We start from the raw sequence: 20,596 nt of genomic DNA, 5'->3' as shown, positions 1-20,596 counted from the left end.
GGTTGCTAGGTCACAGAGAGAAGAAGAATGGGGAAGGAGATGCACACGAAACAAGAAAGAAATTAAAATAATAATAATAGTAATGTTTAATAATATATTATAAATATTATTAATTTTCTTTTTCTTTTTCTTTTTCTTTTTCTATAAAATTATTTCTCTTCCTCACCAAACTCCAATAATTTAACACTCAAACATAAATAAAAATATAATAAAAATGAGACCAATAAGTTAGGAAAAATACCTCAAATTTTGGGTGTTACAATTGTATATGAATAAAGGTTGAACACCATATTCTGGGGACACTATAGATATGGTTCATTTTGTAGTTAGTACAAACGATTTGATCTTGAGTCGTTCATGTAGAGACATGAAAGTGGGGGCATCCTATATAAAGAATTTACATAAGACTTAACCATGAAATAGTCACTTTTATGTTATAAGATCATTTAATGTTTAAAACTAAGTATTTCGATTATCGATGACCTAGGTAACTTAATCTTAACCATGAGCTAACTATGAACTCCTATTCATACGAGATTATCCTTAAAGCTGCATAGGTAAGGGTAACTCATCAGCGTTGGCCCAATAAACTTCCCATTTTAGGGGTAAGATCGGATGGATAGCTAGGGACATAGGGTGTAAGACGAAACTCACTTCTACCCATTTTAGGGTTAATAGATATATAATTTGTTCCCTTAAGGACTAAATCCAAGTCTTGAAAAATGGGTCCCACCCTCTCATTGGCTCGAGAGGGATCAGGTTATAGGTTGGACCTTAAACCAATTATTCAATATTGGATCAATGGTATTTAAGGAGAAAGATGTAGTCTCGGGGGTTAAATGATATTTTGACCTAGCCGAGGTTACGAACAACTTGTGAATGATTAACTTACTGATCATGGTTTTATTATATGGACACAAATATATTTATAGCGTGAGGGTTGCAACTACGAGACTTTAGTGGAATGATCCATTAGTTAACGAATGTTGGTTAGCTCGATCTAAAAGAGTTTAACTAGTTCATCTTGGATCGTTGGAGCCCATGTGTGAGGCCCAGACCCAAAATAGGAAGTTCAGTTGAAGAAAAGAGGCGCTGAGGAGTGGGATGATCCTTCTAAAATGAAAAGAGGCGCTGAGGAAGGAAGGATGTTGTGATGGAAAGAAGGCAATGAAGGTAGAGTGTGGCGACGAAAGAGTTCTATCACAAGGAAATTTAGGTGATTTGGTGAAGTAACACGAAGCAAAGTCAGAAAGAAAGTGGGTAGTTGTAAAGGGAAGGCAAGGAAGGAAGAGGAAGGAAAAAGAATTTGGCTTCCCGAGAAGATAAGGTTTGCGTCTCGAGGGAATGTTTAATTGGGAGTTGACCGTCAAGCTCACATGTCAAGTTTGATTTGGTTGCATGGTGTGGCAAGATGGTAAGACGACACGTGTAAAGTGATAATTCAAAATTGACAGGTAAAGAAAATAACCGATCCAAAAGATTAGTATAAATAGGGGTGGAAGCCCTAAGTGAAGTACTGTTATTTGAAGGTTTTGCCAAAAGAGTGGAAATAGCTAGTCATGTTCTTGGGGCTTTTTGTGTGTGGAATTATTGGCGATTTTAACGAAAAACATAGCATTTGGGTATTTGTGGAATTGGTCTATTACAGATTATAAGTGCTTTATCTTTTAGAGAGTTTTGAATGGCCTGTTGTTAGTGATATTGATGAATGATGATCATTGATGTTCTTTTAAACAAGTTACTCAAATTTTCTTAATGTATTTTGAAGAATTAAATTTATGTAATGGCATGTGCTTCTTTGTCTACAAGAATTAAATTTATGTTGTGGGGATCCATGCACTTCTTCTTTGTCTTTTTTTTTAATCCTTTTGCTTTAGCTTCATTCAAAAGTCTAAAAAGATCCAACATTGATAATGCCAATCTATCATACGATCATTGGCCATTCAAAATAGGTTTCTGGCAAGAACCAATGTGAAAATTTTAAGTTATATGCACATATAATATTTAACCAAGGAGCAAAAACGCTGCAAGAATTGATTCAGTAAGGATGCACATATAATATTCTATAAATATGGTTATTATACTTTCCATCAGTTTTAAATTAGATATAAAAAAAAAAAGATAAGATTCTTTAATTGGATAAAGATTGATTTGATTAATGATAAAAAAAGTACTAAAATATTTTGTGAATGCAGTATGGTAGGAACCATAAATGTTGATTTTAGTATTAAACTCATTATTACACCTTGGTTGATAAACGTTATGTTCTTGTTTTGTTATGTTAGCAATAATGTATACTTTATTATGTTCTTGTGGATTCTATAAGTATAAAATATTGTTTTTGTTATTTCAAAATTGGAAATATAAAAATTAAAACCAAAATTTAAAAATAAGAGAAACAAAATAAATAAAAAAAACAAGTATATGAGGACTAAAATAGTAATTCGACCTATCCATAAATATCATACAAACAAATTTTCTTTGAATTATTAAAACTTTCATTATTATTATTTGGAAAGGAAAATGTTTCTTCTTTATTGGAAATTAGACAATGATTAAGACAGAAAAAGGAAAGAAAAGTTTATTAGGATTTTAGCAGTAAGAGATTGGAAAAGGCACCGAAAAAACATTATCCAAATTGGAAATGATTTAACCATAAAAACTGAACACCCACATTTTCCATTCAAATAATATTTTTTATGGTTACACTAATTTTTTTTCAAGTTCTAATTGGAGGTTGGAAATTTGAACATGAGACTTCTTGATTTTATTTGCTTAGAGTAGCTTGAGTGTATCTTGATGCTTACTTTGGTGATGCATTGAATGACTATCATGCAGTTATGGTAGTCATTTAGATATAAGTTTAGTGTAAGTTAAGGGTTCTACACATTTTATATTTCACTTTCTTTTATGTGTAAGTTGTCTCCTTAGTATACAATGTTTCAATATCTCGTTACTTTTTATTTTCTTAGAGTATGTTTTGTTTAATTGTTTTATTTGCTTAGAGCAGCTTGAGTGTATCGTTATGCTTATTTGGTGATGCGTTGAATGAGTATTATGCAATTATGTAGTCACTTAGATATAAGTTTAGTATAATTCAAGGGTTCTACATATTTTATTTCGTTTTCTTTAATTTGTAAGTTATCTCATTAGTATAATATGTTTCATCTCATTGTTTTATAGGCTTAGAGTAGCTTGAGTGTATCAAATGACTATCCTGCAGTTATGGTAGTCACTTAGATACTTTGTTATTTGATTTTGTTAAGGTGATTTGTCTAATTAATTTCATTTAATTAGGTTATAATACAATGGATAAAACGTGGATCCTAAAAGATAGATTATCTAAGGAATATAAAGAAGGTGTTGTCATTTTATTGAGTTTGCATAAAAACATTCAAGTGGTAGAACTTCTGTCATGTCCATGTAGTAGGTGAGGAAATTGCAAACCACTTAATATTAATGAAGTCATAAACCACTTATTAACCAATGGTATTAACCAAAGGTATGACAACTGGATTTGACATGGCAAAAACCTTACTAAGTATTGCCCAACAAATTTAGATCCTGGTATCGACTATAATTCTAGGAAACAATTTTTGGATGATAATGTTGATAACAATACGTTTGAAATGGTTGAAGCAGCATAATAAAATAGTGTAGATGATCCCAAAAAATTTAAAAAGTTACTTACAGATGCTGAGAAATTTTTATATCCAAGTCGTGAAAACTTGACCAAGTTGAGTACACTAGTCAAATTATATTACTTAAAAGCAAAATTTGAGTGGAGCGATACTAGCTTTATAGAGATGTTAAGTATGTTGAAAAGCATACTACCTGAAAATAATGAATTGCCAACATCGACTTACGATGCAAAAAAATTTTAGTTACTTTAGGAATGACGTATGAGAAGATTCATGCATGTGCTAACGATTATTACCTATACAAAAAAGAATTTGCTGATGTATCTAATTGTCCTTGTTGTAATGAGTCAAGGTGGAAGAAGCGTAAAAACTTGTATGAAGTATAAAAAGAAGTGCCTACTAAAGTTGTTTAGTATTTTTCACCAATTCCACGATTTCAAAAGATGTTCGATAGTTAAATACATTCGAAGAATTAACATGACATGTAAATGAAAGATTGGTTGATGGAAATCTACGCCATCAAGCTAATAGTCCATCTTAGAAATTGATTGATCATTTATGGCTTGATTTTGGAAGTGAGGAAAGGAACCTTCGTCTTGCTTTATCAACTGATGGAGTTAATCCTCATAGTGAAATGAATAGTAAATATGGTTGTTGGCCTTGATATGTAAACTTTAGTTTCATGATTATATAATAAGGCCCTAACATTGTATATAACAATAAGTATCAAGATCATTAAACTAGATGATTTTACAAATTAAATTTAGTTAAAGAATAACGTAACTTAATCCATGAATAATCTTCTTGAGGAATTAAGTTTCTCTTAGTTGGCCTTATTTAAAACTTAATTGGATTTCTTGATGGGGAAAAATGAACTACTTAATGAGGCAGCGAGAGGACCAATCCTTAAATTTCTATTTATAGAAACCAACCATCATGGTGTTTAATTAGGACATTATCTTTTTACCTAATGGGCCTAATAAAATAATATGCTCGAAAGAGATAAAATAACATATAATGTATATGAGCCATATTAATAATAATATTATATTTTAAAGGGGTTTTAACTTGAATGCCTAATTAAGCCTATGATTTTACATAATGCTCCTAATTAGCCTAAATATTACACTAAGGTCCTAAATGAGCTACTATTTTACATAAAAATTTGGCAGAATTTACTACACTACCCATATTAAATCATTTACGAATTAAAAATAAGAAAGAAAAAAAAATGGTAACTAATACATTAATGGCATGAAAAAGGGGGAATTTTGAACCACGTAAGGAAACATCACAACGGGAAATTGTAGATTCCATACTCTCCTTTGTGCGCTTTGATTTTTCTTCCACCGATCTTTAGGGTTTTGTAAATCCTGTTCATCCCAGCTTTTTTCTTCCCTTCCGGTGAGTTTTCAGCAGCAAAAATACCTTCCGGTGAGTGTTTATTTTTTATTCTTATCTGGAATTAAAGGGGGTATATATGGAACTCTCAATTGCTCATTAGGGTTTTCAAAAACTCATTCTTCAGCAAACATTGAAGGTTCCGGCAACTCCATTGCAACACTCTGTTCAAAAGCATTCTACAGTTTCGGTGAGTATTTTTTTTATCTAAAATAAAAGGGCATATATGGGATCACCACTTATTTATTTAACAAACTTTCATTACTGTGATTATTATGTCGAAGAAATTAGTAATGCATGTTGTATATATATTTTTAAATGACCTTAAAGTGTAGAGACTCTGTGTAAAACATATCTTTAGTAATGCATTTTGTATATATTTCCTAATTAAACCTCAAGTTAGAAGTCTGTATATATTTAAGTGGTTATTTAGTGCATGTACTCTGTGTATACCACAAATTAAGTAATGCATGTTGTACATATTTTTTATTATACCACAAATGTGAATTTTATATTGTATCGTAATATGTAGGATAAGGTTGAAAAATAATGGTTCGTAGAAGCAAAAATGCCTAGGATTGTCGAGGCTAAATAAGATTAAATTAAACAAGAAGAATCCTATTGTGATCGACGATAATACAGAGGGATATTTGTTATTTACTAAATTGAATTTTTATATTATACATATAGTTAAACAGGAATATAATATGTGTATATATTGTAGGAGGAAATAAGAAATGAAGAACAAATGGAATACCAACCACTTCAAACAATTTATCCAGAATATGATGAAGAAGACTTAAAAGGGTTGACAGGCACACAGATCGTTGTGTACCATGATCAGACGTTTTTGAAAATGGATGTGATGTTTGAAACTCCAAAAGCCAAAATGCCAAAAAAGAAAAAAAGAAAACAAACGAAAAAAGTAAGTATATGTTATATTTATTGATGTATATATATTTTATATGATTTCTGATGATGATTCCCGTAATTATATTTTTTTTGTAGAATAATGAAGGAGAAACATAGTATGATGTACCACTCAACTTCTCATCGGATTTTGATGAGGTTTATTTATGATTTGTACATATTTAAAAATGTTTTATTATATTCAGTTTTATGTATAAATAGAAACTAATGTTAATGATATTCGATTATCTGCAGGACAATGTACCAATAATGAAAAGGTAATTGTTCGAACGTGTGTTGAAGGGGAAAGGGAAGGAAACTCAAACTGAAAATGTACGTATATATGAAATGTCGATATGTAAATAACTATCGTTAGATTACTATAAGCTTTTTATTGTTTATATGAAATGTAGGTATCTAAGAAGAGAAAGTTAGAGGAAGATATGAAAGCAAGGGAACAGAAGAAGATTAAAAAAAGTGATAAGAAAGAAGAGGTCGAAAAACAAGGAAATACAAATGTGAAGAAAGGATTAAGAAAATCAAATACAAAGGTATATAAAATATATGTATATAATATTACAGTTGATTAAGGTGCATTTAGTTATCACTAACAAACAATGCTACTAATATTGATTCAAAAATCAACTGAGGATAAAATAAGGGGAAACAAAGCGAACGTAGAGGAAGATTATGAGGTATTCATGGCTATGCTGAAATATATACAGGGTATTGTTATATAATAGTATATATTAAGTATACATATAATGATATTGTCCTTTATATTATATGTGTAGGGTGCACCATTGATCTTGAAAAGGAGTCAATGGTCAAGAGTGCAAAAATTAAACATCTATGCAAGATTAGATGTAATTAAAAATATTAAAAAAAATAAATAGTAGGAAATTAGAAGTATTTAGAACTACAACTTTTGGTATTTATTTAGACTTCAAATTCTTCAAATTCCAAAACTAACTCCTATACCACATAATCAGACGTCAATGTACATTGACGAAGGATGATGAGTTTTGGTTTAACTTCGAAGGAACTATAGCCAAATTTGGCATTAGGAAATTTGAGGCAATAACTGGTTTGAATTGTGGTCCATTGCCAACCGTAGATATTTCTAAGGTGAAGGAAAATTTTCTTTCAAAATACTTCAAGAATGAAGATCGTATACTAAGGTCAAGGATCTCCTTTTTATTTAATGAATTGAAAAAACTGAAGGAGGAAGATAAAATTAAGATGGCAAAAATATACTTCTTAGAGAATTTCCTCCTTGGAAAATAATTCACAACCGGATGTGATTTGGAACACATCAAATTACTGGATGATGAAAAAAGTTTGATACGTTTCCATGGGGTAGGATAGGTTATAATGTGCTGATTGATTATATTAAAAAATCTATACAAAACCCTACTTCCTTAGCTGTTGGAATTTCTAGATTTTCTTATTCACTATTAGTATGGGTGTATGAGTACATCTCACTGTTGATTGGTCCTTCAATATTTTGTGCACAAAAAGTTGATGACAATAAGATCTATATGTTGAACTAGGTAGTTGATAGCCACCCGGAATAGAAAGAACTGGTAGAAAAGGTCTTCGACAATGATCAGGTTTGATAGGAAACTGTATATTTTATACATATACCGATAATATTTTATATTTACATGTAAATAGTATAGACTCATATCTTAATATGATTTCTGAAACAGTTTCAATACAAGATCATGTTTCATGAGGATGATTTTGTAGAATGAAGCACGTTCCATGAAACAGAAATGAAGGAGGAAACTCATGAAACATTTAAGAGAGGTGAATGCTCAAGGAAACCTGAGCCATCCAATGAGGAAATTCCTGATTACTTCCTCAAATTTGAAGAACTCATTATGACTAACAATCAATGTTTAAACCAGAAATTGGACAAGCTGATTAAAGAGGTCGAATGTCTAAAAAATATGTTCAAAGAGAAGGTAACTGAAACAATGGAAAATAATGAAAACATTCAAAAGGATGACAATAATAATAGAGATGAAGGGGATACAAATAATGAGAATGTTGATAATGAAGTTGATAGAGATTTTACTAATCAGTAGGTAGATTTTATATTCATCTCTATATTATGATTTATGGTTACTTCTGTATATTAGATATATATATATATAGACGTATATTTTTTAATACTAACTATAATGATGAACAGGATGGAAACGATCAAAAAGAAAATGAAGGACAAGAGGTATATTAGACTTTTATATACCTCTATTTGTAATTTACAATAGTGTATATTACATACTAATTATGAATATTAACAGGGAGGACAAAATGATTTGCTTGATGATGTAGTATACAATACTGCTCTCCTTAATGAAGTAGACAAAATTGAGAAAGAATCAACAAAAATGAAGGTAAGTAATTTAGTCTTTATAGTTATTATATTTTAATATATATGTAGTTTGAAATTATTAAAAATTATGCATTATGTGGTTTATGTAGAAGAAAAAATTGGAAAAAAGACTTGCTCAAAGACCTGTAGTTGTTAGGACTGTTATAATTATTGTATGTATATTACGAATGTAGATAATATGTATGATGTCATATTGAATATGTATATAACTAATTATTGATTGGAATAACAGGCTAGAGGTAGAGATATTGCTTATCAACAAGTAGTGAGAAAGAGCATGAGGAGAGGAAATTTACCTTCTAGGATATTAAGATTGCCATTCACAATGAAATTTGGTTCGACGGAGCCATAGAAAGAAAAAATAGAGTTGAATGTTTAAAGATTTGAAGCACCAAGTTTTAAATTACTCTCCCAAAGATTTTAGAATATTGTGTTATTTGGATCTGATTATGTTATTTTTATTTGAAGGAACAACTTTGTAATTTAGAATGGAGTAATTTGAATTATGTTGTTTGCTTTGAAATTGACTATAGTAATTAAGATTATTATGTTATTTGGATTTCAGGAATAGCTCTCAAATTTTATACCTTTTATAAATTGTATATTGAGTTTGTTAACAGATGTTTGTTTAAAGAATGATATTAATTGAGAGGTTTATTTATGTAAAGGAACATGACTCTAATTCAGGTTATTGAACGCAACTTTGGGATGTACCAAAATTTTTAAAGTTATTGAAATTGAAAGCAATATGATAATACACTTTTCAACAGAGATGATAAGTATTAAATAGAATAGTGTATATCAAGATATTAAACATTATAATTTGAAGCTAACTAAAATTTAGAATATTAAATACAATATTGTTACGTTATGAACTGTAAAGTTTGAATTAAAAAACTAAGGCAAATAATGTTGATAAGCAATATCTCTACCTCTAACATGTTATTCCATTCAATAATTAGTTATGTACATATTCAATAAGACGTCGTACATATTATCTACATTGTAATGTAGAGTATATTTGCAATATTATGAAGTATATAGGAACATATAAGTATGGAAAATTTAGAAAACGTTTATAATTGAATGTATAATTTTAACAACATTACAATAAAAAAAATTTAATTATAAGTATAAAACATAATAAATGAAGAATAATCTAGTTCAATAAGAAAAACTTGCATCTCTTGCGATTATGACCAACACGTCCACAACGGCCACATTTAACGCGTCTCTTAAACTCCATTCTTGAAGGAATTATAATCTTCTTCGGTTGACCAACAACATGTTTTACATTAGGGCGGAGGATAACAATGAACATTATCATCAGGTATCTGTCATCGCTTAATAAATTTATTACTCTATATATTGAACTCAAAGTGCTATTCAAGTAAAGGGATGAGACATATGACTTAATTGACAAATGTTTCATGGTGAAAATAGCACATACATGCGCACAAGGTATTTCCAATATATCCCATATCCTACAAGTACAAATCTTCACAGGTAAGTAAATCACATATTGGGAAGTTCCATCTATGACCTGGTATTTCATGTTATTATTTGGATTAACCTACAATGTAAAAATATAAGAGTCATATATATTGTATGTATGAAAAATGGAGATGTATATTAAGCATACGTAAGAATAGTTAAAATGACCATACCTTCATTGATCAACTACGTTCAATTTGTTCCCTTAATATACCTTCAATGGTTTTGGTAAAATCAGTCACTTGATAACCAGCTTCATTTCTTCGTTCAAAAAACCATCGTTGTAACATCATTCGTAAAACCTCAAGCATTGAACATATTGGTAACTCCCGAGCCTTTAGCACAACAAAATTCAAACTCTCAGATATATTAGTGGTCATGACATTATATCTCCTATGTGGTGAGTAGGCACGAGACCACTTAGCAAAACCAATGGATTCAAGCTTCTCACGTATACCAGGAGTAGAAGATTCCAAAAAATGCATTTCATATTCGAAGTCTACAATATTAAATGTCTTCCCACATGCATGAAATATGGTATCCACTAGTCAACCCTTGTTTGGGGGAAGGGTTTAGAAATGTATTTTTATGATAATATGTGTTTGGGGGAAGGGTTAGGTGGGAAGAGTTAATGGGGATTTTATGATAAAATGTGTTTGGGGGAAGGGTTAGGTGGGGAGGATTAATGGGGATTTTATGATAAGATGTGTTTGGGGGAAGGGTTAGGTGGGTAGTTTTATGGGAATTTTATGATAAGATGTGTTTGGGGGAAGGGTTAGATGGGTAGTATTATGAAGATTTTATGATAAGATGTGTTTGGGGGAAGGGTTAGGTGGGTAGGTTTATGTGGATTTTATGATAAAACTTATTTGGGGAAATTGTTATATGGGTTGGGTTTATAATTTTTTTATGTGGTATAATATTTTTTAAATTAGATTGTAAATATGAGAAAAAAATTATTGCATACTTTTTTACGAAAGCGTCGAACCCGTCTTATTGCAAATAATTTGTTGTATGTGTAATGTTATTAAATTAGTACAGATAGTTGTCCAATTTAAAATTAATTTCTGAACATATTGTGAAAAATTTATTACAATTCATTTTTTAGAAAGACACAAAAAAATTATTTCGTATTTTTAATCGGCGATAGCGATGTCCTCCTATTTTAAACCTATATAAATAGCCGTTATAACACTTTTGGGAAATTGTGACTATTTTCATTAATTTAAAATAAACATTATGAAGGAAAAAAATAGTTCGGAACAATAGGAAATGCATAAATAGTCAACATCATACAGAAAAAAAGGTAAGGAAATAATAACCAACCAAGGTCTGTAGAAACATAAACTATCTCGTAATGTCTCGTAGGACTCTACAAAATCTCTCCCTCTCATCCTCAGGCATGAGTACGAAACCCTGAAGGTCGTTCATACGAGACAAAAGATGCCTTTGCAATAACGTCCTATCCAAACTCGTAAGTTCTGGCATCTCACACAATATGCGGAATAATTTCGTGCGCACATGGTTGTCATTTGCAAGGGTACGTGCAGGCCACTCTGCAATCTGCCTGAGTTGCTCGTTTGTTTGGTCGAGCGCCAGATGTATCGCTTTAACATCGAAGTCTCGCTGACTTCCCTTCTTCCTCTTGGATCCACTGGATCCGGTCCTACCCTTTGAAGTGCAAGAAGGTTGGGATGCACGTACATCGTCCAGCGAGAGGTCAATCCCCTGGTTGTACACGGGCGGGAACTCCTCGTTTCCATCTCCCATATCAAATCTGTCATATCCGTCACCAAGCTCGTTAGACCCGACGTCGGCGAATGTCTCAGCGAACCGACCGATCGCCCTATCGCGACCGAAGACATATGTAAGTTCGTCGTAATACGGGAATGGTTCGTTCAAGAGTCCCTTCGCTGCAGGATGCGACTGCGGGGAAAAAAATATCACGTATGAGTACTGATTGAAAAATTGTTAAGTAAATGTACATTGTGAACGTTGTGTGACGTTTATATTATTTTCCTTACCCTAACCCAATTATCAAATAATTCCTTCTTCGCAATGATACATTTCTCTTCATCGTTCCACCCAAAGCCACTGCACGTTGGCCCCCGCATTTCGGCAATGGCCTGGAATGTTCGCTTCAGTGTCTTAATTCTACAATCAATTACAGTCGTTGCTCGGACCTGACATCCAGGTAGTTTCTCCGCCGTCATGCGTACTAACTGCGCAAGGTAACCTGGGCGAAACGTACCATTATCTGATTTCCATCCCCCATTGACACCAACTCCATTAAACATTCCACAAGAGTGCCCTCCTCCTCCTTCGTTCAGACATGTCTCGGGGCACAATTTGAGGTTGACATACTGAGAATGACAAATTAGAAAAAATACATGGACGTTAGCAATTTCACAATTTAACAGTTAAAAAGAAAAGGCATGATACAAATTCATGGCACGCGTACATTTCATATGCAACACCCAATATTACTTTTTACAGTACATTTTAGACATGATAGAATTTCAACCTTACAATCGAAAACTTGTAATGTAAAATTGTCCTATCTAAGCGTTACGCAACTGCCAATCAGTGAACATCGATTCGGCTAGTTCGTCGTGCCATTGAGACCACTCGTTTGTTGTCTCAATGTAGTGAATGTCTTCTGAAGCAGTCGTCGTCGCATACGTGGAGTCCCCCTCGTCCACGTCGTTAACGTCCTCGCAATATGTCATTTCCCTGTTGATCAAATTCTGAAGCAAGGCACATGCTAGTATGGTGCGACACTGGACTTGCTGGGGATAGTACGACTTTTCACGAAGAATGGTCCAACGACCCTTAAGAACACCGAACGCGCGCTCAATGACATTCCTTGCCGAGGAGTGCTTCATGTTGAAGTACTCCTTTAGATTTGTTGGCGCATTTGCAGCACCACGCCACTCTTGCAAATGGTACGATTGGCCTCTGTACGGGACGAGAAACCCCTCCGCGTTTGGATATCTCCCATCGCACACATAATAATATCATGTTATTAAATCATTCGTTTAAAACCTTTAAATAGGTAAGTAAGAAGAGACGGTGTTTTATTATAAAAAAGATATACCCTTTGGCACTTGTAGTCCATTTTATCGTGAAAGGGCATCACGTAGGATCCGCGAGTCTGCTGCGGATCCTTCCCAACCGGCGAGGACATAAACGAAATCCTCTTTCGTGTCACACACCCCCAGAACGTTTGTGGCAATTTCCCCCTTACGCGTTCTGAATGTAGGCCGATCTCCTGCAGGGACGTTGACCTTTATGTACGTCCCGTCTAACGCACCAAGGCAATTCTGCAGGTTGAAATGAAGACGCTGAAATAAGTGTGACGTACGTAAAGGTCAAATATAGTGAACTTCTATGATGCCCACCTCGAAACACTTTCAACGTTGATCATTGCAGTTATTTGTTACCGGAACAGGTCTCTTTATCAACTTCTCGTACAGTCGAACAACAGCCAACAATACGATGTTAAAATGTCGAGATACTGTCTCATCGGATCGTACAAATTCCCATTGGATGATGCGGTTCTTCACGTCATGAGCAAGAACGTGCAAGAACATTGCTACCATTTCCTCAACATCGACAATCTCAGTCGACGAAAGACCAGCCACATTTCTAAGTAAATGGCATAGAATTGCGAATGTTCGCTTGTCCATCCGCGTGCTTTACCGACACACAGGATCTGACTCGTGTATCATGCGAAAGTACGCAAGCTCCCTAATTCTATGGCGTGTATCGGACGGTGTATGTGGGAGACGCTTATTGTTGTTCATTAATAGCTCCAACGTTATTAAAATCTGACATTGGGCCAACGTGAATGTAGTTAGGACTCCAATAAGTGTTTGTTGATCCATTACAATGTATGTAAAGTTTCCTAAAAAACATGTACAAAATGAATTAGTACAATATCGATATATAGTGTGAAAAGATCCCTAAACTTAGGGATATCCCTATTTACTAAAACCATAAACATAGAACAAAGAAACTAGATTATGAGTGACTAGAAAATTGAAAATGTAACGACCCAACTCTTTATACTAAGCTGAGGTCATTACTAAAAAGAAACAATGACAAGAGACACTTTTTGAAACGAGGGAAACTACATTTTTCATTAAAAACAGAATCTTAAAACACTGAAACATAAACGCGGAAGCAAAACTGAGTCCCCATATGGCATGTCACAGATCCTTCTCTGTCGCTCGCCAGCTTTCCTCTACCTTTACCTTCGCCTGAAATGTTAAACATAGAAAGAGTGAGTATAAACATATACTCAGTAAGGGACCTACTACTAGTCCCGCTAGGTGTCTGTTAACTTTCCATTAGAGTCCTGAAAAGTGGTACCCAAAAACTGGCACGTTCTCGAACACGTGCAACATGCGCTCCCGTAGGGACGAAATCTGGTCTTCGATGTCCCGGGGGAGCACCTAGGACATACTGATCTGTAGCGAACCCAGAGGAAACACTAAGACAATCGGGCTGCGAGGATCCCGTCGAATCACTCGAATCATATCTATATCCATGCTAGACTGGCGGTCCCGTCGGACTCGCAATCCTAAATAGGTGGTGATCCCAAAGGACACCCATGCAGGTACGACTCTAATAGACAAAGTTAACAGAACACCCTATCCATAGCATGTAGCATAACATAACATCATAACATGGCATGAATATTAATCTTAACGTCCTTAATCATGTGATTAATATATCATGCATCAACAATCATCAACATCAATCTACCAGTCATTAACATAACATCAGTCACCATCATCAACATTCATCAACATTCTACCGGTCATTAACATAACATCAGCCATCATCATCAATTAATATAATGAGTTATGCATTTTAACTACCATCAATGCATAATCATAATTACATGCAGTCTCTTAAATTCAGTTCGAAGGTCTAGTAGGAGAATCTCTTACCTGGAGATTTTAGCCAAACAAGGTACTTTCTAGCTGACAGTAAAAATTCTCTAATTAACTTGATCCTAATCATAAAAGGAAAACTCATTATCTTAATTAATGAAATTAGCAATTGGCCAACATCCAAAAATTCTCCCAAAATAATTAACTTTCTAAAAAAAATGGGTTAAAACCAATTCAACCTTGATTGGGAAAATTCAAGATTTAAATCTTAAAAACTTAGCCAATTGAACCTTTAAAGGAACTCCAAAAAGATCCAAAATTAAATTAATAAAATATTAATTTAATTTTATTGGCTTACCAAGGTTACTCAGATGGAGGTTGAAAAATCCTCTTATCCTTGATGGAAAAATTCATCACTTTAAATCCTCAAGCTTCCAAAGAGACCCATCTTAACTAAAACTGGTGAGGCGGCTACAGTAGAGGAGAGAAGAAGATAAAGAACCTTTTTCTTTTTCCTTTATTTCCAACTTAAGCATTCCAATGCTATTTATAGACCCAAATAATAACAATAATATTTATTATTATTATTTCCTTTTTCTTTTTCTTTTAGGATATATATATATATATATATATATATATATATATATATATATATATATCTTTATTCCCATTATCTTTCCTAAATAAATGCCTTAAATGAACAAAATCTTAGACATTTATAACCATTAATAATAATAATAATAATACTTCTTTATTATTATTATTTTTCTCTCACCAAAATCTACAATAAATATATATTTATTTACACTACTGGAAAAAAGACCTTTCTTGACGGTTGCAATTTTAATTTCTTGACGGTTTTTTAAAAAAAGTCAAGAAATGGGTGATTTAAAAGAAAAACCGTCAAGAATTTTTATAAAAAGGCGGAGGGTAGTCAATTTTCACTTTTCTTGACGGTTTTGAAACGTCAAATAATATGTCTTTTTTCTTGATGTTTTAAAACCGTCAAGTATTATCTATTAAATTCTTGACGTTTTTAAAACGTCAAGAATTTTTATAAATTCGACATTCTTGACGTTTTTTAAACGTCAAATGATATGTACTTATTGTTGACGTTTTAAAACCGTCAAGTACTATCGATTAAATTCTTGACGTTTTAAAACGTCAAGAACTTTTGTGAAAAGGCGAAAGGGAGTAATTTTTCAAATTTCTTGACAGTTTTTAAACGTCAAGTAAGATACTTTTCTTTGACGTTTTAAAAACGTCAAGAATTACTAAATAATTAGAAAAAATAAAAACTTAATTTTTTTCTAAAAAAAACCTAGTTTTCCCCTTTCCTTTTACTCTTTCCCTTTCCCTCCACACAAAACCCCAATTTCCCTCTTCCTTTCTCACAACTCACACGATCCTAAACTCACCCATCCAAAATGCCGCCAACGCTTTCCGTGCTCACCTATCCCGAACGCCGCCGAACGCCGAACGCTAACTTCCATTCAAAAGTCGAACGCCTAACACAAACGCGAACACCGCTCCCCTGCTCCTCTGCTCGCGGAACGTCGAATGCCAAACGCCGCTCCCCTGCTCGTCGAAAGCCTAGTCCATGGTGGTTCCAATGACGTTGGATCCATGGTGGCATGACGACGTGATTGATTTAGATGCATCTTATTTTCGCTTAGTTTTCTTACATCTATGATTTTGAGGAAAAAGGGGGAAGAATGGGAAGAGCTCCTTGCTGTGACAGAGCCAATGTTAAGAAAGGGCCATGGTCTCCTGAAGAAAATGCGAAACACAAGTCTTATATTGAAAAACATGGAACCGGTGGTAATTGGATTGCTTTGCCTCAAAAAATTGGTAAGAGTTCTTCCTTTTTTTTTTTTTTTTTTTGGGTTGTAGATTTTCTGTTGTATAAAGTTAATTGGGGTTTAATTAAAAGTATTTTTAATTTTAGGACTTAAGAGATGTGGGAAAAGCTATAGGTTGAGATCGTTGAATTATCTTCATCCAAATATTAAGCATGGAACTTTCTCTAAAGAACAAGACAGAATCATTTGTAGTCTTTATGTTAGTATTGAAAGCAGGTAATGCTTTTTTTTTTTCTTCTTCTTCCCTATTCCATTTAAATTTTTCCATTAAAAAAACCCCAAATCATTTTAGAGGCTTAATATTAGAGTTTTGGTTTCAAAAAGGGAATGAAATCTAGCTAAATATATCAACTAAATGATTGATCTATCTTTTTTGTGTTTTTTTAACCTATTTCCCTTTATGTTGTTGATTTTTGAAAATTAATTAAAACTATTTTTTCTTAGGAATTTAGGCTATACTACCGGTGGTTCAAAAGCAGCATCAGCTTCTTGTTACGTTGCTATTATGCAATGTCGTTGCAATGGAGGTAATTGAATTGATTGGATCCGGAGCTCCCCTATTTACAATGCATACATAACAGGGACATTTTCCATTTCTGTTGAAACGAGGATGGCATTTAGGTGGAGAAATTAGTACTATAAATTATGGGTTTTATCTATGAGATTTTTCAGTTGAACGACAAATATTTGTCATTCCTCAACGTATTCGTCGTGGTATCTGTATTGAATTTTGTATAGCTTCTCTGTTCTAACATTTTCTACCTGCAGGCACTTCCTATATACTTGGATAAACTTTTTAATCAGTATGTTGCTATAATTCTCTCTGTGACATTTATATTGGCATTTGGAGAGGTATGTTGCTTTTATATGGTTATAGTTTGTTCTGGTTTTTCCCTTAATACACAATGAGACATTGTTTAGGTGTGCACAATTAAAAGCTCTCGTCTCCATCCACAGTTTAGAGGTGCGTGAATAATTTTGCTGCAAAATGTTATAAATTCCAATAATCTTTTTTCCCTCTTAAATCTTACTACTTGTGTATAGGCCGAAAAGGGTGGTCAGTACGTCTATCGAGTGGTCATTCAATTCCTGTTCATGTGTAGGTTGTTGAAGGCCCATGTGATTCTGTAATTATTCCTGATGGGGCACCCTTATCTGCATACCAATACTTTGAGAATGTGAGAAACTTTTTGGTGGCCATAGAAGAAATGGGGTGAATTATATTATAAAAAGCCTACTTAATATAACAAGAACATCACTAGTGTAGCCATAATACTAATAATAATAGTTTTAACTTGTTTAAAAGGGGTGAAATGGTTATTTATTAATTAGACATTTCTTTATAGTTGCTCTGGAGATGTCCATTAATATCTATATTTTCTGTTGACATTTTCATTAAAGTACTGGGCGCTGTGTTTGTTTGGTTTTTATTGGTTTTTGGCACAAGTTTTACATTTGTTGAAATTATGTGTAGACTCATACAACGAACACGAGAAAGCCTGCATTTAGGTGGTTGGAAGTGAGGGGTAAAGTCAAAAATGAGTCAACCCTTCTTCCAGAGTCCAGAAAAAGGGCATTTGGAACTCAATTTGGACCCCTTTACTCCAATAACAGTAGCTAAAGTTGGTGTCTTGTACAATAACAATGTGAAGTGGACTCATGACTGGGAAAGTCTTTCCTCAACATTCCGTCCCCAGTATCACAACCAAGGTAAATCCTCTAATTAAGCACAGTTGAACAACGTTCTGTTTTATTTTGAAATGCCATAGTGGATTTAAGTGGCCAATTCGTTGAATGTCCAAACTCCAGTCACCTTTTCATATATCATCAGTTGTCCCATTAGTTTTCATTTTCAATTTTACTTTAGCACGCTTTTCATGCTTGATATTGTAACCTTTATTGGTCAATATTAGGTGACACGTTTCGAACTTTTAAGATGATCTTCAAACTTGATACAAACTAATATCGTGGTGTTTGTTTTTGGAATCGTCAGCCTTAAAAGAATTTTTCTCCCATTATGTGGAAGCTTGGAAATCATGGTATTCTAAAGCAGTGAAGAAAGCTATACAAATTTCTTGATGTGCTTTGTTGCTTGCTCGAAATATTTAATAAGTTTATCTCGATTAAGTGTTATTTCTGAAAGCTTGCCCTTTTCCTTGGTTGCATTTCCTTAGTGCACCAACGTATTATAAGGTCATCTTTAGAAGTGCCAAACACTTGCAATAGGTTCTTGTTTGTATTATCCAGAAAACAAGCCTAACATAATTGTTAGTAATTTTTTTTTCTCTCTTCCTTCTCCCCATGTTATTTTATTGTAGTTATTTCCTTTCCCCTACATTGTTCAATGAAATGGGCGACTTCGCCTTAGTTGAAAAGCAATTTCCTATTGAAATCAAAATGATATACATATTGAAATTTTCGTCTAGAAATCTTATTTTCTTGCCTGTCTGTTCGAGAACATCCTAGGTTTCTGGATGCAATTCTTTTGAAAGTAAATGATTGCAAAGAAAACTTCCAAATCAGAGAAGTTGGCTTATCGATTCTGGATGATCGTTTGGTACTAGTTCTTTATCTATAGCTTGCTGTCTGTTTCTTCCACTTGTTTCATGCCATATAATTCCTCAAGTCTAACAGGATTCTTTTCCTTTTCATCCTGCTGAACTATCATAGGACAGTAAATTTTGGAGAAATCGAGGGAAAATATGCAGCAGTGGTTTATTTTGATTAATTAGACTGTTACTTGGAAGATATATTGAACTTGAGTAAATTTTGTATAGATATACATGAGTTTCGTGCTTCTTCAGAATTTCGTGCTCTTGATTCACTTGCTGGAAACTCCTTATGCATCTATATAACAAAATGAGTAAATTTTGTATAGATATACAGAATTTGGTGTTCTCTCATTAGTTATCTTTTACTTTGTAAAGTTAATATATGAACTTAGAAATATATTATCATTATCCTTCAAGATTTCTTGCTGAGCAAGATTTCTTGCTGAGCAAGATTTCTTGCTGAGCAAGATTTCTTGAACATGCACTGTTTGCATTTTTTTTAATGGTTACTGTTTAATGGTTACTCTGCAAGGACAGTACGACAACGACGACATTTAGCAAGTCCATAAAATAGTAAGTCATTACTTGTAGATTACACATTTCAATTATCCATTATATAAGCATTTCTATAACTTATATTAATTTTGCTATCTTTTATTTTACATGTTTACAGATTGATACACGAAAACCATACTCACAAGTTGAGTTAGATGAGGTGCGGGTTGAGTTGGCTGATTTTTTGGTTCGTACATATGATCCACGACTTATTTGTGATTCTGAAGCAGGAAACATTTTTTTTGTGGTTGATTTTTTGAATTGTTCATATAGAGGAGTTGATTGATATACTTTTGAGACTTTGATGTGGTTTAGGGTTTAGATGAATTGTTGATAGGTGAATTGTTCATATGTAGGGGGTTGCCATTATGAAGCTTTATGTATGGAGATGATATACTTTTGGGCTAAGTTAGTTAATTAGATGATGTTGAATTGAATTCTTGGAAATCTGATGGGATTGTTTATATTGGTTTTGTAAATGATATGAATATGATGCAAAGTTTTGGAAATGATATGAATAGATGATGTTGAGTTGCCATTTGATGAATATTGTCGTTTATATGTATTTAAAATGGAACAATTGTTGGACTACTATACAGGACAAATGGAAACATAATATAGGAACAAAATTATAAATAAATTATAATTAAAGAAATAGAAAAATTCTTGACGATTTTGAAATGTCATGAACAACAGCTTTCTTGACGGTTTTAAAATGTCATAAATGATGACATTCTTGACGGTTTCTATATGTCATGAAAAAGCATACTTTTGACGGTTACAATCACTTTCTTGACGGTTAATAAATATCATGAAAAATATACTCTTGACGGTTTTAAAATGTCATAAATATTCGTATTCTTGACGGTTTCTGTCA

The 20,596-nt window shown here is 33.0% G+C and overlaps 1 protein-coding gene across 16 annotated transcripts; it reads left to right on the top strand.

Annotated features, from left to right (window-relative positions):
• The first annotated feature begins 16,118 nt into the window (after positions 1–16,118).
• On the top strand, positions 16,119–20,166 carry LOC103497259 (uncharacterized). 16 transcript variants are annotated; one of them, XR_007823221.1, is made up of 8 exons: positions 16,120–16,601; positions 16,699–16,828; positions 17,057–17,139; positions 17,381–17,576; positions 17,716–17,790; positions 18,087–18,322; positions 19,079–19,737; positions 19,838–20,166. XR_007823221.1 is itself a non-coding variant. In XM_051089142.1 (7 exons), exons 1-5 carry the CDS (start codon positions 16,440–16,442, stop codon positions 18,119–18,121), a joined length of 399 nt encoding a protein of 132 aa, XP_050945099.1. In that variant the 5' UTR covers positions 16,119–16,439; the 3' UTR covers positions 18,122–18,322; positions 19,079–19,737; positions 19,838–20,166. The 16 variants fall into 16 exon arrangements, 5 of the variants coding, with proteins under 5 accessions (XP_050945099.1, XP_050945100.1, XP_050945098.1 ...); XM_051089142.1 differs by lacking the exons at positions 16,699–16,828; positions 17,716–17,790 and having other exon boundaries at positions 16,119–16,601; positions 17,065–17,139; positions 17,381–17,464; positions 17,534–17,576; XM_051089143.1 differs by lacking the exon at positions 16,699–16,828 and having other exon boundaries at positions 16,119–16,601; positions 17,065–17,139; positions 17,381–17,464; positions 17,534–17,576; positions 17,716–18,322.
• The last annotated feature ends 430 nt before the right edge of the window (positions 20,167–20,596 follow it).

The sequence above is a fragment of the Cucumis melo genome, chromosome 8 (genome assembly GCF_025177605.1).
Source record: "Cucumis melo cultivar AY chromosome 8, USDA_Cmelo_AY_1.0, whole genome shotgun sequence".
NCBI lineage: Eukaryota > Viridiplantae > Streptophyta > Magnoliopsida > Cucurbitales > Cucurbitaceae > Cucumis > Cucumis melo.
The sequence above is the reverse complement of the archived record's forward strand: the minus strand, read 5'-3'. Positions and strand labels throughout refer to the sequence as shown.